The sequence below is a fragment of the Chanos chanos genome, chromosome 3 (genome assembly GCF_902362185.1).
Source record: "Chanos chanos chromosome 3, fChaCha1.1, whole genome shotgun sequence".
Taxonomy (NCBI): Eukaryota; Metazoa; Chordata; class Actinopteri; order Gonorynchiformes; family Chanidae; genus Chanos; species Chanos chanos.
The window spans coordinates 48,380,514-48,408,402 of record NC_044497.1 but is presented as its reverse complement, the minus strand read 5'-3'; the positions used below and the strand labels follow the sequence as shown (position 1 = coordinate 48,408,402).

The 27,889-nt window shown below is 41.2% G+C and overlaps 1 protein-coding gene across 1 annotated transcript; it reads right to left on the bottom strand.

The window, feature by feature from the left end:
* Positions 1 to 7,042: 7,042 nt before the first annotated feature.
* On the bottom strand, positions 7,043 to 26,644 carry ehmt1b (euchromatic histone-lysine N-methyltransferase 1b). The gene is given in 27 exon segments (XM_030767323.1): positions 7,043 to 7,514; positions 7,824 to 7,999; positions 8,986 to 9,064; positions 9,322 to 9,408; positions 9,625 to 9,740; positions 10,521 to 10,598; positions 10,902 to 11,046; positions 11,261 to 11,428; positions 11,612 to 11,766; positions 12,023 to 12,127; positions 12,590 to 12,691; positions 12,951 to 13,073; positions 13,266 to 13,372; positions 13,721 to 13,803; positions 14,007 to 14,198; positions 15,499 to 15,725; positions 16,092 to 16,235; positions 16,543 to 16,688; positions 17,348 to 17,479; positions 17,703 to 17,820; positions 18,009 to 18,080; positions 18,360 to 18,521; positions 18,791 to 18,927; positions 19,555 to 19,720; positions 19,864 to 20,354; positions 20,457 to 20,541; positions 26,483 to 26,644. Coding segments are annotated over 27 exon segments (3,945 nt in total). The 3' UTR covers positions 7,043 to 7,327.
* Positions 26,645 to 27,889: the final 1,245 nt, after the last annotated feature.

The window sequence follows — 27,889 nt, the reverse complement described above, 5'->3', positions numbered from 1 at the left end:
AAAAATGAAGAGATCCAACCAGGAATATCCAAACCGGAATCAGTTTTAAGAGACAGAAGAAACATCACAATACCAACATTTGTTCCAGCCAAGATTCTCCATTAGTGGGTATGGATGTTGAGAAAAGAAATCAGCTGTTTCCTGTTGAACCCTTCTCCTGCACACGCTCGGCTCTCACTCCATACCTCAGGCAAATGTATAAATGCAAGAAACTTTGCATGCACACGCAATTCGCGTAAATCGCACTTCAAGGGATAGACGTGAATTTCATTCGGTTCACTCCACATATTACATCCAGAACAACCGCGTCCAGTCTGAAAGATAACGTTGCCAAAATGTACACATAAATGTAATATATTGGTGTCTGTATAAGAGGCAAACAATTAACAGATAACTGGCAATTTTGAAAATAAGAAAAAGCACTGCGAATGGGTTCCTTGTTTATACGTTACACTAAACTAATCATTTTATCTTTTTTCCTCGGAAAAAAAGGAACAGTGAAAAAGTATCCGGCAGCCTCTCCTCCACACAGCCACTTGGGTACTTGCGCTGTACAAATGTATCCAATTTAGTAGGAGCCGGTCCTTAAAACTCGTCACATGTGACCAGAATTGGCCTATCGGCAATGCCACCTGCTCTCCAGTCTCTTTGCTGTGAGAGGGAGGGGAAATGCGACCAAAGTACTTAAGTATTCTTTATAAAGCTAAGAGTATTTGTCGCGATTTTTTAAATTTTATTTTTCATCTCGAAGAATGAGTACCAGCTTTACTATGAGTTGTAAAAGGCGCGTATTACTTATCAGTATGGTTAGTAGCAACCGAACCACAAAAAAGTAAATAAATGAACACCAGTGATGATGAAATGACGATGATACTCATGTTTTTGTTGCTGTTTTTATATTACGATCTATTTTTGTTTTACCATTTTTTAAAATGTCCATATAGTGATCTTGTCTTTAACCAAAATAAATGGTAATAAATATAGGTGTGCTGCGTTTTCTCATTTGATGCATGAATAACACAAAACAATTAAATATTCATAGCCCATACATTAATTTAAATATTAAATGTATTAAAATTAAAACGAGCTGGTAAATATCCGCGAAGAAACGTCATCAGTAGACGTGTCGTTTCCAATGGGAGGGCGAAAGCTTTGTTCTTCAATTTTGTGACGGGTCTATTCACAGTCGGTCAACCAGAGTCTTAGACAGCCAATGAGTCATCAGCGTCAGCCTCCGGTTCGTTCGGATGGAATATATGATTCGTGGAGGAGAAATTACGAGCTTTTGAGACCTAATGTAGCTTCATATTAATGAGGCAGTATAATACGTACTGGGACTATTGTGGTTATAAGACAAGGCTATCATTTGCATAGAATTATAAAACACAGGGAACTTTGACTTCCAGTGTACAGACAATGTTCATGTAGTTTTGTATTTATTTATTTCTGTTCTTGTGTGTCATACGACATGAGACCTAAATGGGCTAATAAATAAGATCACATATTGTTATGGCTGAACATTGACCAGAAATATTGCATATTTCTGTGCGAATTCCTCAACTCGGGAAACAATCAACGTGTCACTAAAATGTGTTCTGTGATCACTAAAAAAGGTGACAGCTTAGCACGAGACACATGATACCCATTTGGAAACACTACAAATATTTTTGATAATATATTGTGAGTTTGTGAATATCATTTGCAGCTGCAAAACTGTAAAATGAACCGAAATGAAAATTCAGTTATCACTCATTTAAAATATGCGTAATTCCTGTTTGTTACAGTGTTTTGAAATATTCAATATTAAAATATTTACACGAGGGCATTTAAGGGTTTCACTCCCTACACGCACAGGTGCATGGAAAAACTCCCATTAACAGGTACTGAAACATGATCACACTGATGCAGTTGAGAATTCTTGAGGAAATCAGAACGCCATTTAAAGGCAGGAGCTCCTGGTGCAAGGTCAGAGCTCAAGTGAGTTTTTAAATCTGTCCCCAGAAAGTTCAACCCTGTGGGTGAGATGCCTGACTGAGCCGGCTCGATTGCTCGAGGCTGTGGGGCTTATCTCCCTACGTGTGGCAATGGGGAGTCCTGATGTTGCGGCATCCAAACCTGAACCAAAGCCATCCCATAACCTTACGCCTATAATCTTTCTGAACGATAGATGACTTTACAGAGAAAGCACTTAGTAACGCGAAAGTCACATTTTCGAGAAGGCAATTTTAAAGCACAAAAATGTCTAAATGTATGTGACCATAACAGTCCATTTTGCAATATTTCCGAGATGGGAAAGGTGTTCTTAAATTGCACATACAAGCAAAATTTTGGTGGTCCCCTTCTGTATGTATTAATGATTTATACATCAACAGGAAAGCACGGTAAATGCCTAACATTGGTAACTGAGATCAGCAACCCCACACAACCTCTGGCCTGAAAAATACGAACTCCTCCGGTTTACATGTCTAGTTAGTATTTTCTCCGAACTTGGAATCCCTCTAGTGGCAAGTCTTATGAGTTACACAAAATTTTGGTTAATTGTCCGATACCAATCACGCATCACCAATAGATAATCTTGGAACGGGAGTATTGGAATTGATTGACCTGTTTTACTGCCTTTATATAATTTAATACTCGTTGTTAATTTACTTTGGTCCTACCTGTCGTGCCATGGTTTGAAATCTACGATGTCTTCTTGATAAAACTGGTGTGTGTTGGTTATGTTCGAGTCCCTTAACGCTGTGGTCCTTTCAAGTTCAATCACTTCGTCATAGTAAACAGGTGGCGTGGTATGTCTCACATTAGCTCCGGCGACACCATCACTTTCCGTGGGTATTTCGGTTATTGCATTCCGCTGTTGTTTTTGCCGGCCAGGTGTCTCGGAGGTTCGCGACCAAGAGCTGTACTCGGCGCCAAGAGTTAACATCCGCCAAGTTCCAAATGTTGCCGTACGAATGGCTTTTATTTGGACGAAAATGTGGAAAATCGTTATCAAATTATTGCAAAGTGAGAGAAGAGCTGTAATTTACACACGGCTGAGAGGTGAAGCCTTTTAAATATTGATGGCATGATGTCAACATGAAAAATAAACGTTATCAGGCCTCATCAACGCTTTCCAGAAGTTGAAAAACAATTACAAGTTTCATCATGCCAAATTCAACTGACTTATTTAAGTCATTTTGTGATTAATTAACAAAGAATTCAAGAGCACTCAGACTGGTCATTTAAATCTTTGGTGAGTCTGACCTTGAATGCCTCAAAAAGATAAAGTAAATCTCTATGTGACCAACATTGTGTGTATTGATGTGTACGCTACATTCCAGTAAATGTTGTGACAGAGCAATTAATCATTTTAAGATTGAAAAAGGTACTTCTGGCCTATTGAACTCAGTTAAATCCTACCATAGACAACCATTGACCTCCTTTCTGCCCATCGAGAGTTCTGTTGTACTGTCCTCCTCATGATGGTGTGATGTCTGGTATTCAAATGATGCAAGTGTCAAGCAACCTTGGCTTTAACGTTTTGCAATATTCACACTACGAAGAGGTATGTGCACACAGCGTTACCCGTTTTCACTGGGCACCATTAGACTGAGACCAATCAGTGCTTCTAAGTTTGCCTCAGTGGAATGCGGAAAGGCCGTTTCCTGTCTTTTAAGTTAAGAGTTTTTATCATAGAGCCAAAAGTGTTCAGTTCTCCTGCAGATTTTTCTTAGACCCAATTACCAGCCTCATTCTTTGTCAGTAAACAGGAAAGGAACAACTGTATAGTTTATAAAATCTGAAAAGTCAGCAGACACGAAAACAGGGAGTGAGGCTTGAAATGTGCAATATATAGTATTCTTTCCTGTTTTCAGGAACATTAGTGCAAACCATTCCAAGGCAGAAATGTTATTATAACTTTATTCAGAGCATTTTTAATGTTCTGTCTATGAAAAGAGCAGTAGTAAGAAGGAAAAGAGAATGTTTCTCTGAACATTGTGTGTGCGTATGGGGGGGGGGGGGGGGGGGGGGGGTTGAAGTGCGTATTAACTCGGCTTTGAAGCTTGTAGTTTGAAGAAAGGCACATGAAGAACATGATAGAACCTTCTAGCATCTCTGCGGCTGCCTGGCCACCTTATGATCCAGTTCATTAGAGCTGTCCCCTGTCCTGGCCAAACTCATGGCCAAGCTGGGCACCAGAAGCTCCAGATGGCAAACACAGTACAACACGTTACCTAGTGACGCCACTGTCAACCATGTGCAACTGTTCAAAATTACTGTAATCAGTAAGGTCTGAGTATCATCCATTTTGTGGTAACTACAAATTAATGATTGGTACAGTGAGAAGGTCCTCAGGTCTCTGTGTGCGTGTATATGTCTATGTCTAAGCTCTGGGGCAGTGTTCCTGCTAATGGGGGAGCCCTGCTCTGCACGTTTTCAATCTTTCCCTGTTCTACCTACCTGAACTCATCAGTGGCACTTCAGATTGGCTGACCACACCTGATTTAATCAAGAGCATGTTAATCACACTAATCAGGTGTGTTCAGAGCAAGGATAGATGGAAGATATGCACAGCAGGGGTCCACCAGGAGCAGGAATGATACACTGCTCTAGGGGGACCAGAGGAACCAGACTGAGTTCTGTAGTTGCATCCAGCAGCTCCCGGGTTCCCTGCACAGAGCTAGATTTGCATTTCACCATTAGCACAGGTGTTTGCAGCATACTACACTGATACAAATGTGATAACTGCTAAATCGATAATGATGTATCAAAACATGACTGTTTACCATTTTGGCAATAATTGTCTTCATGGAATTTAAGTTCTCAGATTTTTTAACACATAGAAGTAAGCTCTCATTTGGTGTTCCTCAACTAATACAAACAGAAAAACTGCTTTATTTTGTTGCTTAATCATCTTGCTCCTTCACACTACACTAGTAGAGCACATTGATTTGAGACATTTTTCATCACAGTTTGAACCGAAAAGCCAGAAAACTAAACAAAAGATGAAAAAGTGTAACCGATTCATGATTACTCTAATTTATTCAGCAGTTTCCATTTCTAACACGTACGACATGGGTTGTTTGTGAAAACTGAAAAATATTCATGAAACTTCCTTCTCTGAAATTCACCCTGAGGACATATTCTTCAGGGGGAAAAACTACTGATGCTCTATATAAGGCTTGGGTAGGTCAAAAAAGTTAATATAAAAACTCCTTAAAGCAAAAAGGCTATCCAATATAAATGTCATTTTTGCTTCTCGAGTCTTTCTTTAAAAAAAAAAAAAAAAAAAGATCTTACTGAATTAAAAAAGAAACACGAGACACCAAACGTTTATGTTCAGTTTTGACAGAGTATAAACTGCTCATTTAAACTCAAAGTATCAAAAGTTTGCTTTTGTGGGAATTAAACTAGTTTCACCAAGTTCAAGACAGGCAAAGTAATTGCCAGGTGACAAGGCTTGACGGCTTTCTTTGATATTAAACCACAGAAACAAAGTTAGAAAGCATTCTGGCCCTGACAGCTTTCGGATTACCCAGAATTATCTTCATGAGGATTACAAATCAGACACATTTATTAGTAGTAAATTTATTGAAAAAAAAAAAAAAAGAAGAAAGATCCAACCAGTTTAATGGTGCATCATAACTCACGGTCCAGAAATATGTAACAGGGTTTTTTTCATTTTGTAACTTTTTGTATCTACACTGTCTTAATTTGCACAAGGGACATTACTACATTATCCACATTTAGAAAGACGGAATAACAGCATCACCATAAACATGAACTTATTGAACAAAACTGATACAAGCTAACTACATCAGCTACTGTTAGAAAACTGGAAATAAAATTAAATGTAAAAATGGAAAAAAAAAATAATTTACAACTTGTATTCACTTAGTGAGAAATACAAAATAAACAAATAAAAACAAAAACCTTTTTTTCAGCACCATTAGCTATTTTTCCTTTATCTTAAACCACATTTCATCTACCCAAAATCACTTTAATTATGCTTTCAGTTGTGGGTGGGTTTTATAAACATGCTATTAAAGTCTTTTTGTGGTAGTCACAGGAATTTAAAAAAAAAAAAAAAACTGTTCTTGTTTTGCACCGATGGAATCATACTAAATAAGAATCTTAGATCATTCAGATTTCTCCAAGCTTGAAATATGCAACTGATAACCACCCGTAATGCATACGCTGTGCACTTCATTAGCTTACTATGACAGCCTTAGAAAAGAGTGTGGCCCAGGAGAATATCCCACATACTGGGACGAGCTCTGGCAATGAGCGTTCCAAAGATATGTGTGTATATATATATCTATATATGTTTACCATGTGGGCGTTCAGTTTGTGAGGACCTAATGCCCCAAACCAGCCTTCTTTAATCCACAAAGGAGGAGTTTTATCAAAACATAAGTCAAGCATCAACGATTTTAATATGGTCCATTCTTACAAGTGAAACTGCGAGTATTCTGAGAGACACCTTTCTCAATGAGAAACACACAAAGACCATTTCAATATGTGACCATCAAAATTGTCTTCATGTATGTAGGACGACTTAAAAATATAACCAGAAGGGATGAAAAAAAAAAAAAAATCCGAAAATGTGACTGACATTTTGCTTCAGTATTTAAAAACTATTTTCAACACAAATGTCAATCAAATACTTGGAAAAGGCAGTCTTGTAGAAATGCATATGGCTGTGAATGAATCTGTGTTAGTTCTCCAGGGAAAAAAAAACAATGGTTGAGGTGAGGTAAATACACTGTAGTCTGGAATTGTGCGTGGACTTTTTTTTTTTTTTTTAAATAGTTTTAAAGGTACAGTAACAGTAATAAAGAGAAGGACTGTCATGTGTTACAAATGCAAACGGGGCAATAAATAACCCTCAAGTTGCTGTTTTGTTGGGTTTTTTTTGTTTGTTTGTTTGTTTTTTCCTTTTTTTTTTTTTTTTTGCAGATGTTGCTTCATTCACATTACTTCCACTGGCACTGAGAGAGACATACCAAAAAAAAACCCCCAACAAGATGAGGCAAAAAATTGCTGCCATCTTTTTCTCTCTCTCTCTCTCTCTTTCTCTCTCTTTCATACTCTACCCAACAACCCCATCATGGTCGTTTGCCTTGACTCGTTCGTATGCATAACCATGTGACCACGGCAGGTCATGGCCCTGAAGTCTTAAGCCCTGTGTGGAGGCTGAGCTGTCTGATGCTTCATCCTGCCCATAGGGAGGGCCCTGAGGGGGGTGCTGATGCTAATGCTGGAGAAAAGGTGATGACTGGCTGGTTAAGATGGAAGGCTTGGGTGGAAATGGAGCCTATGGATGGTGGTGGTGGTGGCTGGCTCAACTTGGGCTGGAGGGGGTCGTGTGGGAGCTGGTGTCAGGCAGGGTGCTCGGCTGCTGGGACTCTGGAGTGCTGTCTGCCTGTCTCTGAGCTATGGCAGCTGCTGAGTGCTTGCATTTGGGAGAACCACACTGACAGCTGAAGCACTTGCCCTTCACGTCCCAGAAGTGGTCGCCATAGTCAAACCTATGAGAGGTAGCAAAAAACATAAAACATAAAAAAACATAAACAGGCTCAGTGCAAAGTCCAACCCAATACAGACTCATCTGGTTCTGTTAATCAAAGTTAATCAAAACCCTTCAGCAGTAATAATTGGGTATGTTTGATCAAGGCGTAATCTTCCTAAAAACGCCGTCGAGCAAATGAGCTCTATGTCAAACTGTAAAACAGATAGTAACACATGCGCTGGTTGTGAATGCAGACACAGACCTTTGAACTGTTGGTCATTTGTGTTAGGAATATTCATTTGTATTAGGAATATAGTAAGGCAGTTACCCTAGCTCTTCCCCAGCAGTGATGTTCTTGCTGGCGAAGAAGGCGATATGGGGGAAACGCAGGTCCTGATGGGAGGTGAAGACGCGACAGGGAAACAGGTTGGGCTCACAGTGGTGGTTTATAAACCGACTGATGTTGCCGTAGAAGCGGGCATCTATACAGTACATATCACCCACCTGCAAAAAAAAAAGAAAAATATATATATATACACATATACAGTGCATTATGCCTCAGCTTTAAAGAAAATTCATTTTGCAGAGAGTTATCAAAAGGCATAAAGCAAGGGGGAAAAAAAAAAACAATCAAAAGAATACCAACTGAGATTCGTACCCTGCTGAGAGATTATTAGAGAGATAAAAAGAATTCTAGATCAACACTTCAGATCACAGTCTATCTGCATGCATCATTAACTTCACCATCTCTTTCAAAATGTGTCCAGTTATGTTAGATGCAATCGGTGGTTAATATAGGCCTGATTCCACTGAGATTAAACCTTCGATTAATCCAAGCCAAAGATTTTAAAGAAGACAGTACTTATAATAAACAACATTTACAACAGAGTGTATTGAAACAAAGGCCTCTAGGGCTTTGTGGAGACTTGGCCTGAAAACAAACAGAAAAAGCCTTGCACTTTGACATGAATAGATCCATTGAATAACTTCGATAAATATTGTGCTCCCAATTCTGAGAGCTACAACATTAAAGTGCATTCTGGGCATATGTAAAGCAATAAATAATGAAGGAACTGTTTTTCCATCAGATGAAAACATTCTGCTTCAAACGCATTCGATGGGGTGAGATAATAGGTGAAACTCTCTGTTTCTTTTTTTCCCCTAAACAAATTCTAAAGGTCTTGGAGGCAAAGCCATGACAACATTTATCACCATGACGATCAGCATCAAGCTATTTATAGACTAGAACGACATCTGAGTGGGAAATAAACAGAGCAGGTGGAGGAAACTATAGCAGAGGTGAAGCCGGGGACAAAAGTATTCCTCATCTACTAGATTCAGCTTAAGGGGTCTTGAAGCAAAAGTCTTAAAAGGGTTTAACAAGTTCACACAAGGGGTTAAAGTCCACTCTTTCCACACTCTTGCCATGCAGCCTATCCAACCCTGTACACTGTGGAGGTAATGATTTAGACAGTTCTACTTATGAGTACCTTACTGTCCAGGCTGAAAAGGTAGGAATCATTTTCTCTCACGTCGGCCTCAGCATCAGAGATGATCTCTCCTACATATCTGCAAAAAAAAAAAAAAAAAAAGAGCAAAGTTGAACCATTACTCCACATGTTCACAAAAGAACGCATAAACACATGCTTACATAGCCTGCACAAACACACGGACACACACGAGCGTGCTTGCTCAAAATCTCTCCAACTCCCTCAACACGAGAGGAGAGGAGGCTAGACAGTTAATTGACTTTGAATTGGATTTCATTCATTGATTGAAAAGCAGAGCTGCTCTCAGATTCACCGGTGAGTAATTATGGGACTCACTCGCACACAAAGGTCCCCTGTGGAATATCCTGTAGTGTCCGCACTCCCCAACCCATCAGCTGGGTCCTGAAGAGCTGAAGTCTAATTCTTGAAGCAGAATACAAACAACATGAAAACAAGCTCCCAATTCCTCGAAAATCATTTCCCAAAAAAAACTGTGTTAAGTGTTAATACTAATGTGACCGAGCTCATCCGACTTAAATCACAATTGAGGAAAAGCGTGTTTTCAGAGCCAACTTAAAAAATCTCTTTTTCACTTCATCTACTATACTGTTATATTGAATCACAGACTTGCACAGTTACCTTAGTCCATTCTGAACGACACGGTTCTTGCAGGTTCTCCAACAGGAGCAGGCATGGTTACACTCAAAGATGAGCGGCGGTTCTTCACTACAGAACTCTGGCAGCAGCCGGCTCTCCTGTCAAAAGACACACGATGGCCCGTCAGCTCCACAGATACAGGAAACCCCAATCAGTGGTAAAATAAAAGCCCAGAGTATAAGCACGTCATTAATGACAATTTCGGTATGTTATCAACCGATAAGGGCGCAATGGGTGTATGCAAGATACAAAAAATGATTTTAAAGCCCACACAGTGGACTTCAGTTCATTTCGATCTGTTCATAAACCCCCCCACGTCTTATGCTGAGATTCTGTCAACCCTTGACGACATGCTTATTAACAAGCTGTCTACACACTGGCACCGTACCAACTCATGAGACCAATGACATTTGTAATAAATTAAATTAAATCCATCAAGATCTTGGAGACATACTGAAAAAGCGAAAAAAAAATTATATTAGATAATTCTGACAGCAGACATCAAGAAATGCAGCAAATATTTCAGCTTGAGTGATATATGAAAACAGAAAACGGTAATGAGCGCATCAAACAGTGAAAGGTCACTCCCTTCCAGTAAAAGACTCCAGTAAAAGTAGCATCTAGTGATCAGCAGGCACGTAATTTCCAAAATCAGTTATTGACAATGGTCATCATAGATTAATTACTGATATAAGGCTTTTTTTTTTTTTTGTTGTTGTTGCAATGTTACAATTTTCAAGGAAATGAAAAGTTCAGTAGATGTCACTGTACTGAAGTCACTGGTCTACAGTTCAGGAAGACAGGCATCAAAAATGAAAGAAAAAAAAAAAAGCAAAGAGCGCCACTGACAATGAAATAGAATAATTATCCTTTCTTACCTTGTCATACCAGCAGCGCAAACTGAGTTGGCCACACATGCAGGTAGATGAAGAGCAATCGCCCTTACAAATACAATACTGAAGACGAGAGGAGAGGGGAACAGGATGAGACAAGTCCTTTCCATATTTACAGACTGACAGATAAAAAACTGACGAAACTGTGGAATATGGGTGCAATACGACTGTAACATTTAATCAGCAAAGGTGCCACATAAATCCACAGACTCTGTAACTAGAAATTTTATCATGTGCTATGTTTTTACGCCATTTCTTTTAATGCAGTTCAGGAATCAGCACTATTCTCAGTAGCACAATGAAGAAGTGAAAAGATAGATTTTGCCGTGTTGGAAGTGTGTGTGGGCACTTCGACGGTCTACTTACCTGTAGGTGTGTGATGTTTCTGTCAATATTCATAGGGGAAGTGACACAGTTGTGAGGGACGTATTTGTAGTTGTCGGGACAGGGTTCACTGTCTACCGCATTCACACATGGGACGGGAACTCTCTCATACCCTCGTGCAATATCCCTGTGAACAGCAGTGAACAGTAGTATAGGACGCTGGAGAGTCATCTGAGTCATTAATGTTTGGCAGTCACAAACACTGCTACTGAGACAAACATTCAAAATACAATAGGCTCAGGTTTAAACATCACAGACACCACCTGAATGACAAATAAGAGCCCAAAAGGAGTCAGGATAGAAACAGGACTAAGTAGGGCTGAATTAAATGGCTGCTCTACCTGTTTAGGAGCTTCTCTCTTGAGGAGGTGCTGCTATGCGTGACCTCCTTCTGTCTCCTGTTGGTTTGTAGTGCACTCCACACCTTCGAGCTATGGCTACAACACTCCACTGGGGTTTCACCTTCACGGTTCTTCAGGTTGACATCAGCCCCACGAGACAAAAACAACCTGCAGGTGATAGCAACAAGTGATAGCAACCAGCCATGTTCCAACCTCACTGAACACAGGAGACAATGCTTCAGAATTCTGTAATGAGTAATTACTGTGTAATCTTGTTGTGCATTCAGTCTTGAGAAATGGCTTTGGAATGATCCGATTAGGATCTATAAAGGATCTATATCATTCACTCACGAGACACACTCGATCCGGTTTTCCCGCGAGGCAATATGCAGTGGAGAGTCTCCGTGGATGTTAACGGCATGGAGGTCACACCTCGCCTCCAGCAGGATCTCCGCTATCTCCGCGCAACCAGAGAAGGCTGCCCAGTGCAAACAAATATTCTCCTCCTGACCAACAGGAAGCGCACCATGAGTCTTGTATCGTCAAAATAAAAAGTGCCCACAACTGCTGGCACATATCTCAGTGATAAAGTCTAAACAACATTCCTCATAATTACCATCATAATGAGCCAAAGAAAGTCAACCAGAGATACAGACAACCCACATTATAAGGGCCTTGCAACAAGAAAAACAAAACAGTCAAAACCTGAGTGGAAAAGAGACCACAAACCTAAAATCTGTTTCAAGGTACACACAAACTAACCTTGTCTCTGATGTTAATGTCAGCTCCCTTTGACAGCAGCAGTCTAACCTGGTCCACGTGCTTATACTCCGTTGCCCAAATCATGGGTGTCCAGCCCCCATCATCCTGCAAGTAAACACATCACAACACGCGTACCGGAATATTTCATATCAATGACTTCACATTTGAACATAGATAAGAAAAAAAACAAAAACAAAGGGGCCAACGCATATATTAGGACAAAGAGCAGAGCCAATGAGCTTTTGATGCCAGTGCATAAAAGGAGTGGCTGACTATGTGTGTGGTGAAGACTCCACAGAATCTCTCATTTGGAAAAACTCATACATGCATGCAATAAGACAGCTAGTTAGCAGTGAAAGAGTCTTATCCAAGGTAAATGTGAGGCCAGTCACAGATGTGTAAAGTGTGAGAAGGACCATCATTAAATTCTCAAGCAGCATTTGACAACACCACTCAACATATGATAAGAAAACATTTAGTGGTGTCAACGACCTGCCTGAGGAGGCAGTTTCATTTTGAGTAGTGCTTATTAGTTAAGATTTCTCTACAAGTTATTTCTTCATTTACCTGACAGTTGATGTCTATCATGCCAATAGACAGCAGGTGCTGTACAATATCATAGTGCCCAATTTTAGCAGCGAGATGGAGACATGTTGAACCTTCCACATCCTAAAAAAATATCACAGAATGTATATTAAATATACATATACATACTGTGCAGTAAAGCTCCTTGAAAAGATGCATGATTTCATCAACATTTCTCACTTTCTGGCCATGAGATAATTCATTATGTCCTTCATTTCACTCCTGTTTATTCTAAAATACATATATAGAACAGTGCTTCGTTTTATGCTGGGAATGGTGAAATCTTGTGGCCAAATTTGATATGTTTTCACATATGAGTGCGACTAAAGTGAAGATGGTTAACCTTGTGATTCACGATGGCTCCAGCTCTCAGCAAGTATCTGACCGTCTCCAAATGGTTATTCTCACATGCCTCCATCAAGGGCGTCCTCTGGTCCTCGTCGCACATATCCAAGTTAGCACCAGCCTGAGACGAGAAAACAGATCCAGTTTCAAGACTTTAAAAGAATCAAACCACTCAGCAAGAATGAAGGTAAACCCTTGACCCAAAGAACATTCAAACGGACTGTTGTTCTGCATCAGTAATTTAATTTCCCTTGGTAAAATTCACAACTTTCATTAAAATGGGAGACTATTTTAGTCTCTACTCATGTCTCACCTGGACAAGCATGTGACAGACCTCCTGATGGCCTGCCTCAGCAGCCACATGGAGAGGAGTGCGTTTGTTCTGACTCTCCATCTTAAAGTTTGGATCTATCCCGTCCACTGGAGAAAAGACAGACGAGCTGACATCACGAAACATAAACTGCCTTCATTAAAATTACATTTGAGCCATGGATCCTAATCCACTTGTGGTTGTTTTATTAAAGCACCAGGACTTCTAAGAGAATCAGCGAGAAATTTGATGTTCATAAGCCAATTAGGAGCCTGGAGATGAGTAAACTATTTCAATTAAACACAAAGATCCTCAAAGAATCTATGGAAAGGCTATGGGTTTCTGAGGACAAGAGTAACAAGCTACTGCATTAAAACTTACTGGTGGTTAGCCTGCCAAGTACTTGTGTGTGATCATAAGAGCCAAACCACAGACAGGAGTTTGGCAAAGACTCTTACCAAGCATTAGCAGGACCTTCTGTAGCTCACCCTGTTTGGCAGAAATGTAGAGCTGTTTGGGGTGAAACCGAAGCTTTTTGGGCCTGGTATGCAACAGAAACAAAAAGTAAAAAGAATAAATCAATCAATGAAAGTCTAAATCCAACCCATCCGCTTGGATAAAGAGATAGTAATTCTGACTGGATCATTGTGTAAAGGAATGGTTTTGGAAAACTGAGGTGAAGTTTGTTGAAAGGGAGGCCTCTTTGAATGTGAGTAAATTTTTTGGGGGGGCGGGGGGTCTTACTTCTCTGCATCAAGTGCCAGCAGGACACTCTCCAAAGTCTCTTTAGGAGGTCCTGCTGCAGGCCCAGTCCCCACCATTGACAGCGTGCCTTGTCTGGAGTCCCCAGGGATCAGAGATGTGCTCATAGCTTCAAGAGGTTTGGGCAAGGAACTGTCTGCTCTGCCCTCACCAGACACAGATGGACGAGGTGGCCTGAAGGTCATGAAAACACAGTCAAACCATAATATAACTGACCTGGGTGTACTAGATTTATGCAGTTAAAGTTATAGGAGCTAATAAACACCAAAATAAGTTAATGAGGGGTGCAAAGCATGATGAGGGATACAAGGTGTACTGAGATGTTTCCTACAATGTGGTTCCATTAACAGCTTCACTGAGAACAGCCCATCAATATTTCTACATTGAGAAATAAAATGGCTGGGTTGCATGAACAACTTATTAAACAAAAAATGTACGTTTCAGAGTGACACTGTGCAAGCAACACTGGCAATGGTCTAGTGAGCACTGGTAACAAATTATACCGTCACAAAGTAGCAGATCAGACGTCGATCTTCTCTCTATTAATAACAAGCAAACAAATATATGTGTGGCACATGCCAAAAGAGACCTAGAGGCTTAAGTGGTTACAGTGAAGCTTTCTGGTGCTTTTTATGCTGTGAGTTGAACTTTATTGAATACTACCTAGGTTCATTAAGTGTTTGACAAACCCACAAATACACCAATAAATACAAAGCCACACAGAGGAGTTGCCTTAACATACAATCGGTGGTTAAGCATCTCTATCCTAAGTAGCGTGATCTAGTCCAAAATGGTCACTAGATGGTCTGAGCATGAAAATGAAACAAACCATATGCTTCGGCCAGCTCAGATTTCAATCCATTTAATATATGGGAAATCCAGGGTGACATCCGCAAGATAGTCTTCCACCGCTATTAAAAACACCACATGATGGAATTCCTTAGGAGGAATTCCATTATATGGTCATATGACATCTATCCATCTATCCATATGGCATCTATCCAGCTGCAGACTTTTGTAGAACCTTTTCCAAGGCGTATTAATGCGGCTCTGGTGGTTCGTGGGCACCCATTGCCCCATTAAGACACTTTATTTTGGTGACTCTTTTATTTTGGCAGCTAACTCAATACCTTTAACTCCTGCCAAGAAGCCTGAGAAAGGCAACATTAAACTTGATTTATGTCAAAAGAACTTCTGGTCTTAAGGCCTGATAACCCACCATTACCTACAGTATCTTCATGGCTGATTTTTGCTTGTTTTTCTTTCTTTGTAATACTGTAATGAAATACTCTCATGTTTGGAAGACTGACATACAGCTGCCAGCTCATATGTGGGTCTGGGTGAGTGAAGCTAAGTGGTTCAACGGGATTAGAGCTTTTGTTATTTCTGTGCTGTGCAAAACTCTACAACCCAATTGAAATAAAATAAATATTAATGACAAAAAAGAAATGATCTGGCAATCGTGTGAACATACCCTCCTGTGGTGGTATCAGCCCTGCCCTCTGTGACACTGGGGGTACCAGGACCCTGCGTAGGGGGAACCGTGGAGGTTGTGTCGGCCTTGGCAATGGTAACCTCCTTGGCTTTGCTGACCTCCTCACCACAATGTGGACAGAAACTCTGTCCTTTCAGCACTGAGGCACAGGCTCGGTGGAAACGGTGGGAAATATTATTGTCCGGCTGGCACTCCATGAAAGTACCCTTCAGAAAAGAGAGATGACAGACAAATCAGTTTGATTCTCTTCCAGTGGGATGTTTCATATTACTGTGGCTTTTGAGCTCTAAGACTGGGAAGCAAACTCTATATGCCTTTAACAAAAGAATGTGACAAAATTCTAGAACAATAAGGAACAATAAGTATTCTGTTCATCTAGCCTGACATAACATGACACTCTTTAACTCAGTGATAAAAACCAAACCAGCTTCACACCCAAAACAATAATTCTCCTAAGGTAAAATTTCTTCCAAGGTAAAATGTGGACTCAAACAACAGTCAGTCCACAGCTAGTATGATGGACAGCCTCCTGTCCGATGCACGTGAAAAACCAGACTAGACTAGTCACTTACCGCTCTGCAGAAGAAGCCACAACCTGGACAGCATTGGTGGTTGACCATGCCTGTTCGGTGGTCCTCACAAAGCACCAGCAGTTGCACTGAGTTAGAAGGTCTCATCATCTCATGTTTTAGAACAGCACTCTGACACCGACTCAGCTAAGGAGAGAGAGAGAGAGAGAAAGAGAGAGTGTTTCACCACCTGTCATTTAATAGCAAATGTATAGGTAGAACACATTAGAACTACTCAAACTTGAAAGTGTGTGAAAAGTAAGTGAATTATGAGTCAAAAGGAAATGTATTTACGGTATATCAACTTTATGGTGACTCTATGTTCTCAGCTAATTCAGGAAGCAGCAAATAGAGAAAAAAAATTACAATGGCATGTGTCACGAAGCCAAAGTATCATATATCTTTCTGGCTGGTTTCTGGATGTTTCTTAAGAGTTTTAAGGTCTTTAACTCACTTGCCCATCCACACTCTCGGTGGCCATACATTTCCTGTCTGCAAGGGTTAGGATCTCCCTGCTCTTGGGTGTCTCCATGCGACAGCTACAGAGAGGAAGCTCCTGCACCATATCTGTGTCTGGTCCCTCCACAACACTAGATACACCTATTGAACAAGACCCATTCACCAGTGACATTCCAACATGCAACACTTTAAAGAATTTGGTGTACAGGGGGTAGTAGCACACCATCAGTTATGCACCAAGAGTGAGGAAGATGCGGTAGTCAAAGCTTCTTTAAACGTATTTTAACTCCAACACAATGCATTTAGCATACACAATGCAACATTACAACATTACATTAAGCTTCTGACCTCCCCAAATAATGACCACCATTTGTTGGCATTGTCTACTGAGCCAGTGAGCACTGGTAGAGACATCACCACCAGGGGGCACTCTATCAGTCCAGAGTTCAGATCATTGATGACTCATCTTAGCAAGCATGGCAGCAGGTTTGACCTCATTCTACTAGGCCTGCTGAGGCCTTACCCACAACGTTAATTGTCTCTGTTTGGCTATGTCAGTTCTCTTCAACCGCGTTTACTCAATGCTTGCTCTGCAAAATCGCGTGGAGCTGTTTCCTTGACAGATGCAGCTTCTTAATATGACAAATGCTAGGAAGAAATATCAGCATAAATAAATACTTTTAAACACCTTGACCTTCCTCACGTAAAACAAAAATTATGGTCAGATGGATATCCACTCAGGAGTCCACTCCCAACTGTGGAGTTTTACTGACACTGATCTCCACGTTATCTACACCTACCTGTGGTCTGGGATGTTGGCAGTGTCTCCTGAGTCTTCAGATTGAGTGATTCTAGGGGAACCTCCGTGTACCCTTTACTACGCTCAGCAGGAGCAAGGGCTGGGCTCCGTACTTCAGCTTCAGTCAGGGTCTCTATACCTGGAGTGCAGAATGGAAATGACAGACCATGAGACCGCACATACTCTCAGGTTCGCAACTTCAAGCAGATATTACCTGCAAGGAAACACTGAATATTTATGGCCCTGAAGCACCCTGGGAAGAGCCACTTGTCTAGTCATAGACATCAATCTATTCTGTTTAGGGTCTGCTAAGTTTCTGATTACCCTTGGAAAGTGCTAAAGAGAGACTGCTTTACCAGGGAGTCCATCATTCATCGGTTTCAACTTCCGCTTGCGTTTCCGGGAAGGACGGAGCCAAGGGTTGTCCCCTTTACCTTTCTTTTTCAACTTCTTTTTCAAACTGGACTCTGAACTCTGGAACAGACAACAAACTTAATCTTATTTTAGTGCAACTCATGGCATTCTAGTGCTTGGGACTGGTTCAGGTTCTTTAAAAAAACCCCAAAACAAAACAGGCTTTGTATTAAATTCAGAAGGGTAGCTGGATTTTCGGAAATTGTGTATGAGTAGTCCCCATCTATTAATACAGGATAGGTTCTCACCAAGTCTGACTCATTTCCTTCCTCTTCACCTTCCTCCTCCCCCGTTTCCTCTGACTCCTGCTCTTCTCCAAGCTGTGGAAGGGGGGGGGGGGGGGGGGGGGGGGGGGGGGGGGGGGAAGAACAAATTCGATCTCGAAATCCAACCAACCTCACAAGAAGTCAAGAGTAAGTCACTGGACTTCTATTCCAGTGACATGATGTAAACACAAACAGGACCTCAAGAGTTCCACTGTATTCAGAATTCTTTCAAATGTCTCTTCTAGGCACATACACACAGAACATACTCTACTTAAAAAGATGGCGGAAGAGAGGAACGAGCATACACCCTGGAGAGTTAAAGCCAAACCTAACCTGAGGTGCAGGGGCAGCTGTTCTGTTCTCCTTCTGCGAGGTTGTGAACCCCTCCTTTGTGACCAGCTCCTCATCTTCATCTGAATCCTCTCCTTCCTCTGATTCATCCTCCTCAGACTCGTTTTCAGCTCTCTCCCCATTTACAGGCAACACCTCTTTTAACTAAAGATGATAGTGAAGAGCATACATCAGTCCAAATATCTCTGACTTAAAACTGTAAAAAAAAAAAAAAAGGAGATAATTGCAACAGTTTAATATCCCACTGTTGCAGAGGCAGATGGAAAATAAATTAATTGATAGATAAATAAAATAACAAATAAATGGCTAGAATGCACCAAGCCGGAATGTATCAGTGCAAGTAATCTCTGGGAAAACACAGAACCACTGTGTGTTCAACCAGAATGGGAAAACCAGTGTGGTCTGGGAGTCACCTGAAGACTGGGCGGAGACTGATGGGCACGTTGAAGCATTTCCAGCATTGTACGCTGCTTCAGGACTTTGGTTTTCTTCTTGGGCACAAGGCTATATGTACCCATCTTCCGCTTCTTTTTCCTTACCCCAGCCACTACTCCTGAGTTATACAAAAACTTACAGGTTTGCACACGTGTACATAACACCAACAAAGCATGCAAGAAATGTGCATAGGGTTCTTCCTGTGGTCACTGGTGTAAGGCACATAGTCAACTCAATCTGTAATTTTAACTGGTATCTTGAAAACACACTATACTGTAAAACAAAAAAATCAAAACCCTTTGAGCCTGTGAAGTTAAATGGCTAAAGATGCGGTTCCTGTATTTGGCAGGCCGCATTTCTAAAGTGATAGTGATTTGTGTCATGTACAATGGGATGGGTAAAGATGGATTAGCAAAAACTCAACAAAGTGTCGCCCATCTGAAAAGGCAATTCAGAAATGATGATGAACACATCCAAGTTAATGAACACTCACTGTGAACACATCAGTTCAAGAGTAAAAGTTAAACTACTGCTTTGTAACAGGCAAAATGCATTGGGGACTGATGTTACCTTACCAGACACAAGCTCTGTAACTGGTTATACAGGGAATTTGAGTCAGCTTTAACTGAATTAATTGGATCAATTCTTGAACTTCAGCACTGTAACAACCACATACAAAAAGCGATACAGGACTCTTCTATATACAGCAGAGGTTTAAAGGAGTGGGCTGAGCCTTTGTAACCTGTTTGGGGCTTGGCTGGCGTAACGGTCGTCACAGCTGTGGTATCAATTTGGCTCTGAGGTAGCTGGTTCTGGGATAGAGGTGTCTGCAGAGGTTTCACCACCTCTGGTCCACCTCCACACTCATCTTTCACCGTGTTTGGCTCTTTTAGTTCCCTGTTTAAAAGCTAAAGGAGGAGAAAAAAAAATGAAAAACACAAAAATAACCTTGATACAGCTCAGACTCGACAGCTTCACAATATGGTTGAGCACATTGGAATGCTGTTTGCTATTATGCTCTCAAAACATCTTCCATTAAAATATTTATTACCTTTAGTGTCTGGTTGGAGGCTGGCCTGGACATGGTTTTGCGTGCTCTGTGAATCGTGACAGGTGGAGGGGTGCTTGACACTGTGCCGTTTTTAGTCTCTGTTTCTGTCCTCCCATCTGACAATAAAGGCCCTATGCTATCAGTCTTTAGGGCGCCCTGGTTTAAACCACGCAAAGTGGTTGAGGATGGCAGCGTTTTCGACACCTGCCCCGTGATAGAGATATTTGTGGGTGACCAGTTAGTCCTGTGTGGGGTAGTTGCTGAGTCCTCTTGCTGAGTGCTGAGAACGTAGCCATTACTGCCAATGACAGAGCCATGAGGAGCCTTGTTTTCCAACAGTCCGTTTTCTGCGATCCTCAGTCTGCTCTGCAACCCCTGCACGGCAGAGCTCTGGTGACTCTTCCCTGTTTCCGTACTCTCGTAGGTCCCATTCAGTTCTGTGTCCGTTCTACGGTGGTCTCCGTGTCTGTTCATTAAATCATCCTCTCCCGCTGGAATTAAGCACAAAAATATATACAGTAAATGTTTCATGCTAGTCAAACTCTCTGTGCTGCACTGCAGTGTCGATTGAATTAATGTAAAATGTAAGCTACCTTCTCTGTCGCCTGAAGACTCCTTCATCCCTTCTGTCTTCATCAATTCTCCCTTCCCCACACTACCCTTGGCCAAACCTGCGGGCTAACAAATGCAAAACCATCATTTGACTGGGTCATGATATGAAGAACGACACACTACATTTGACCCCTCACCAAACTGGGGCTGGGCATGACGTGATTGTATCATCCTGTGGGAATGTGAGTGAGGCTTAGCCAGAGCTGAAAAACCCAGACACAATAACATCACAAAAAACAAGGGCTTTGATTGGCCAGTAGAGCCGGCTGAGATAATTCTGTCTTTTTGCTGAAAAGCAAAGCTGAAAAGAAATGACGAAATCCAGAAGCCGCAAACGGAAATCAACATATTCTTCGAAACATGCATGACCCCCTAACAACAAAACCATGCCTCATTTATTTCACAAATACATAAAGATATTGGACACAGAAGCCTGAAATAAGAGAAAAATAAGGCGCTGTCGATATACGAATTTTAAAGATTCCTGACTTTTCTGTTACTGATGTTGAGGAAATAAGCATCGTTTTGCAGTTACTCTTCAACAAGCCAGAGCAGCACGAACAAACACGGAGCAGAAGGCAGGCGCTTAAACGGAACGCTCCACACGCAGAGCGTGAACAGGAATAACAATAGCAGCTTGCACTTGGGCCCACCATCCATCCACCTCTCTTTTTCTTGCTTTCTCTTTCTCTCATCTGGTCGCAGCAGTCACGTCACAGTGCAATTCCGCTTGGCCGCTGGCCCAGATACAGTGTAAGCTCTCAGCTACTCAGCTCGCCCGGTAGTAGGAGAAACATGCTGTCTCCAAGGCTGCCTGCACAGCTGCTTGGAACAGTGCGTGGAGCTCAGTATCTCCTGGGCTAACTCAAAAATGAGGCAAAAACAAATAACCCAAATGGAATACGTTGTCTTCCGTCTTCACAAGATTACAGTGCAATGCTTGATTCACTAGAGAAACCCTCAAAATTTCAGGAGGATAGAACAAGGAACCTGTTTTTTTCCATCCAGTCCTGGTAATCTTCTTGACACTTTTTCCCATCAAAATCATTTCCCTCAACACTGCTGCAAAATATTTGGAATACAACAAGAACTGATGTAATACTTGACGGTACTTTTTTCCTCAACAAGATCTCCAAAAAAACAACAAAAAAAAACACTGACACATAATATACAGGGATACATAAGCTGAAGCACAATTAAAACAAAAGAACTGATAAGCAGAAAACAAATGCTATAGCTCCAGGCAGAACGGAAAGAGCACACAATTCTAAACCTAGCACTCGCAAAGCAACACCTAGCCTACTCAATGGGACTTGCAGGGCAGACAAAGTGACCACTTCTCTGTGTTTCAAGGAAGTTAATCACCCCAATCAGATTAATGCCTTGTATACAATCTATTTGACACGAGCTAGTCCTCGTCCCCTGAGAGGAAACAATCTAAAGTGGCATATCTTTGCAACTGAGCTCAATATTCACTCTTAAGTCCTCAGCTGTTCCCCCTAATCCAGACACAATCAAAGAAGAGAGTGCTGTCCCTAAACCAAAATCATCTGGCACCATTCCATTTATCTGTTAATGATTAGCTCTTGTTAACAAAGGAATACACAAAAAAAAAAAAAATCAAATGACCAGATATACTTCGACATGTCCTCGAAAAGAAAGGAGAATAAAGAAAAAGAACAGAGTTCAGAGGACTTAAGTCAGCGCAAAAACCATGCAGCTGGAGTGGCACATCTCCTGAAAGGAAAATTCACACTCACTCACTTGTAAATCTTCTAAATCTACAATTTTAAGACTCTATATCCCAGCTCAGAGGAAGAGGGGGCTCAGAAGGTGTTGTAATTACAGGAAAATCCAGGCTCTTACCCCTCCTGCACCTCCCCCCAACCAAGCCTCCATTAACAACTGTCATCTGATTGGCAGCCAGACCGGCTGCTTTCCGTACACAGCAAGAAAATGTCTGCCGTTGTAACTGCTTTCCTCACTCAACAAAGAAGCTCCCTTTCTCTTTTTCACCACCAGGGGAGCCACTTCATAATAAGAGTCCCCTTTCCCTGCCCAAACGAGGCATGTTTCTCCTCCAAAGGGACCACAACGGCCTTGTCACTGGCCTGAAATCACCACGTGTCCGTTCAGATCCATCCTGGTTCTAAGCACACCAAGCTGTGACCACCTCTCCTGTGGCTTGATAACCTGTTGATGGAGCTCCTACAGTGGCTTTACTTGTTTCACACTTTAGGCTTGTCCTCCACGAGCCTACAAATAAGACAACTCTGACACATTAACTTTTTACATGAAAAAAAAAGAATACTGTTTGATAACACTGATATTTGCTATGTGACTGATTTTTTGTTAAATATCATTTTCAGTTATGCTTGAAACCTTTGGAGCTCTTACAGCAAATGTAGCCTAAGCTGATTCAAAGCTGAGGGAAAATAAGGAAGGCATGTTTCTCTGAGGGAGGAGGCTAAATGTTCCCTTTAGAAAAAAGCAGGAGCGAGTAGGCTACATTCAATAAAATCTCAATGTTTACAGTGTATCAGAACAGGGTAATGGAGAAAGTAATCTTATATGTGTGAGAAATTATTGTGGCACAACAGCTCAGATTAGGTTTCATTAGCCTCCTTTACAAATCCTCTTTACCAACAAGAAGTATCAATGAGTTTGACACCACAAACAAAACAACAGAGTGAACAAGCCTTTCGCAGAGAAGTACACAATGTCTCTCTGAGTCTGTTTCTACTCTAGACCTGTTGTAACCTCCATAAAACACACACACTGCACCCTACAGAACTCTCAATCTAAGAGAGACTTTCTGAAGCACGAGACTATCAACTAATATATATCTGATGTCAGGTAATCAGTAAGTCTGATGAGATCTAGACCCTTACAAAATTCCTAGATTCTTACAGAGCAAATGGTCTATTTAGTTTGAAAACAAGGCTGGTCAAGGTTTAGCAGAAGTTTGCTTTCAAAGAGAGGTACAGAGCGCTTCACGTTTCTGGAACTGAAAATAAACCCAGAGTTTTTTAGGACTCATATGCAGTCATACACAGACACTGGATTCCAGCGTGTGGCAGCACACCCTTGCTTTACAATGTAGCCTAATACACAGTATTGGGCTACATTACTTCACTTCTTGATCCAACAGCTAAGTGTAACCTAATACATTGGTATTTCCTGAATGAGTGGCTGAAATATTTTCAGAAGTTCACTTTAGGTTATGCATTAGTCTATTCCCTTTTAACATCAACATCCACACGTGGATAATCACAGCTGCATTTTAATCATTAGTTACTAAGATATTTAAGGCTGTGTGATTGTGATCATTGGGTGTGTGTGCGTCTTGGTTGATGGAGGGTGGAGCTACAAGCTCTGCGAAAAAAAAAAATGTTTCTCTGTTACCAAAGCCTTGATTCTCAGACCTAAAGAGGACAGAAACAGTGGTCAAGCAGATAACAGTCAATAACCATGAGGCCTCAAAGAAACCATACAAACTCATGACGTGACCTTTACCCAATGCCCAACCATTTTCCATGAGAACATTCAAGAAGTTTCGCTACACAAGGGTCACGGAGTAGACACAGAGAAATAGGGAGGGAGTAAGCCCTACAGCTCTGTTCATTGAGGGAAAATCAACTTCAAATAGGTCTTTTCTCTTTCCCTAGCCCTCCCCCTACAGGCAGAAGAGAGAGCATGCTCAGTAGAGAGAGAAGGAGGGGGAAGGAAGAGCAGCCTGCTATGCACCGCCATTTCGTAACCACAGTGTTTACTGACACAACAGGCCTGACACTGAATTTTCTTTGGGAAAGAGCTGTTGGGATAGAATTTGAATTGATCAGTGTTAGCAAGCCCTAACCTGACCAATTCAGACTGAGGCTATGAGAAACAATTGAGATAAACCAAAGTAAGTAATAATCAAAATACAAATTAATCAATGATGCAAATTTGGACCCACCTGACAAACATTAACTTGGAATAAATGTGTAAGTGCTCGTAGCCAGAGCGGGCTTCATACGTGAACAACAACAAAAGAGGCACTGCAGAAGTTCTTTTTCAAAGTCACTCCCTAGTTCTCTGATTAAAATGATGTGTCCCTCATTTACAACAGTGAGCAAAGCATTTCTAAATCCGTCCTGCAGATGTCTGAAAGGCCACACTCAAGAAGGCCACATTATCAACAACATTTCCCCCAAGTTATAGCAAAAATTCATCTTGAAAACTGCTCATGATTGTGCTAGGTTAGAGGGTTTGATCAAAGTATATACGAGTTCTTTTTCTTCTACAAGAGAGGACACAAATAAATAAAAAAAAATTAATACAGCTTTAAACAGAGGTTGTGTATCTCACTATCTCAATAACAGGTGAATGTGCAGGCTGACAGAGAACTACTGGTCACAGCTAGCCTGCAATACTGACACTGATTTAACACAGACCATTGAGTGTAATATAAATGTATCTAAGAACAAACTGTCCCATATAAATCACAACCGATGGTTAAAATTGAAATACTGGACTCAAAAGTCTCCAGTCTCAAACACTGTGCCACTGATGGTCCTTTTCTTAGATATTCATCGGATGGCTAAGTCTACTCCTCCTCCTCCCAAATGCCTTGTGCTCTTTACCCCCCTACATTTCACAATATGTGGCCACACTGGGCCAGACCACAATGGAACAAAGACCACAATACAAAGAACACAACACAAGGTCTGGTATGTGAAGTAGACTATACCAAACACTATCACAATGAAAACAAAAAATGAAGGAATGTTATTTTTGTGTCAAAACCAAATACAAAAACTTTTAAATGTTCCACAAAAATTTTGAGATTTCAAAAAGATAGGATGCTGGAGAAAGTGTATTCGACGCTGCAAAACAAACTACAACATGGAAAACACTCTCAGAATGCTTCACGAGCGTGACGTCACCAAAAGGCTCTAAATTCTTCATACTGGTTTACCTTCATACTCTCACACATCTAATTGGCTTTTTGTACAGCAGAGATCACTGTGCAGCAAAACTAGTCTAAAGGCAGAACCAGTTTTCTTTGAGCAACTTTTCATTAGCGAGTACTGGGCCTTCTTGTTTCTTAAACTGTCTTTGCAACTAATCGAGAGAGCGGATTTAAAAGGCGAGGCACACGATGAAGAGAAAAAATGCTAAAATAGATGCTTGTTTTGATGAAAATGATAATCCAGAATCTTGGTAGCTATCAACAAGCCAAAACTTGCATGTCTCTATTACCATCGTGTAAATAGGATGAGGCATTTGCTGCACTGCTCCTTACAATTCCTGTGTCTCTTTCTTCATGTAGTCCTTTGAATACTGGGCATGTCAGCCACACAAAGACAAAAAGAATGCTACAATCCTGACATATGTAAGGCCTCAGTTTCAACTCCACCCACAGGTGCATACCAGGAAGCACACGAGTAACTCTCTCCTCAGTTTCAGGAAATCAGACTTGTGAGTCCAGGATGTTGAAAGGACATCAATCCACTTTATCTTCCTTAGATTTCTTGCTCAGTCGCATGCGCGGACCACTTTACGACAGACAATATTAGTCCAGTGGATTTCTCTTCTCTGCAAGCTTCCACAGAAAGATCAGAATTCAAGGACAGTGTCTCACAATTAATCAGGCTGATTTAAACTTCTTAGTGATCAGAAAGAGGCCTCCACTGTTGACTACAAGAATGAGGAGTCTTTGACACACATCAGCTGTAACCCAGGAGGCCATATTTTACTGGTTGCTGAGTAGGCCACTGGTTCAGAGCTGATGGGCCTGCATGTAAGGGCTGGATGCACTTCTCACTCAGAAGAGGACTCCTTCATTGGATCATCAGAAGAGCAAACAACCTTCAACAGATTTCATGAGAACACAAGACAGAGCAAGAAAAAGAAAAGAGAGCAGGTCGATGAGCTTCAAATGATGAACATTCTATACCAGCCAAAAAATGAAGGAGCAAGGTCTCTTTTCCTTGTTAGAGGTGCGCTCCCCGCAGCATCATACCTACTTTCAACCGATGGCCTCTACTGAGGGAGAGAGAGTCACGAACAGATTGTTCCTCTTTTTCCCTTCTCCTCCCGCATGCACACATTCACCCGGTTTGTTAGTCATGTGACCTAGCAGCTCCCTCTGTCGGTGTCTCTTGCAAAAGCTCAAACAGAGCATGCTCGGTCAGTTCAAATTTCAGTGCCTTTTTTTAAACAAGGCACCAATGAATGCGTGCAGCCATTTCATGCATGGCAAAAAAAAACGAGGTAAAGTTTGGAAAAGCCCTTGAGGAGCATGGTGCCTTGGCTGCTTAAGGGTCTGACAACAACCAAAAGAAGCAGGATGTGTATGAGCTATCTTCAATCCTTATTCTCTCTAGAGGTCTTAATCTCCACTGAGCCTCAGAGAGGGGCAGGGCATGCATTAACAGAACGCAGGGCGAAGAGAAGACAACAGCAAAACAATGTTATGTTCAACAGCAAAGCAGAGAAGGTATTTACATATGCTTGGTGCGCCCATCTCTGTGTGAACTTTGTGAGCCTATGAATCATGTCTGATGTAAGTCACCATATGGGACGACCTTACATGAACTAAAAGCAAAACATCAGATGGGAGGGGAGGAATGGGAGGATGGGAGATTTTTTGAATATATACTGAAGAACAAGCAGCTGGAGTTTGATTTAGTGTGACAGCAGGTGTTTAAATATAAAACGCAATACAAAAGAGATGCTTAAGTTCAAACAACAATTAAGAGAGCAAAAAAAAGAATGTGACGACAGACGAGAACGCATAGAATTATACTAGACCCAAACATTCACAGGACATTGTATTAAACATCAGTTGAAACAAAACATTCTATAACACCTATACTGTCTTTTGCTGTTGTTTGTTTGATTGATTTTTAAAGGACAATGAAGTTGTTGAATTTAAGGAAAGGACCACCCTTACATATGATTTCCTCCAAATAAATGGAGATGTCTCAATGTCACTATGGTCCTTTTTGCACAACGTGTATGTAGCCTAATTCACTGTAATCTGACCCCTCAGAAATAAGATCAACATATCTTTCCATCTAACAGTAAACTGTTCTTAATTCTGCGCCTAATGTTGCACTGGCCAAATTTATTTTGTGCAAAGCCTGGCCAAAACCACAGACCTGCATAACATGTCCCTCCAGAAATAGCAAGCTATAAGGACATCTCTCACCCCGATCAACCTCGCAATGACATTTGAACTCGTGCCATCAAATTTTGTTGGCTAAAATACTGATGTTGAGGAATGGTCTTCGATATACCCTCTAAACCCGTTCTGTGGTATACTAAGACCTCTAAATATGATGATCACGCTAAATCCAATAAGCCTGCTCAAACCTGGGAAGCCATTGTAAGGTGATGTAATTTTAAAAGGAGAATATAACCTCCC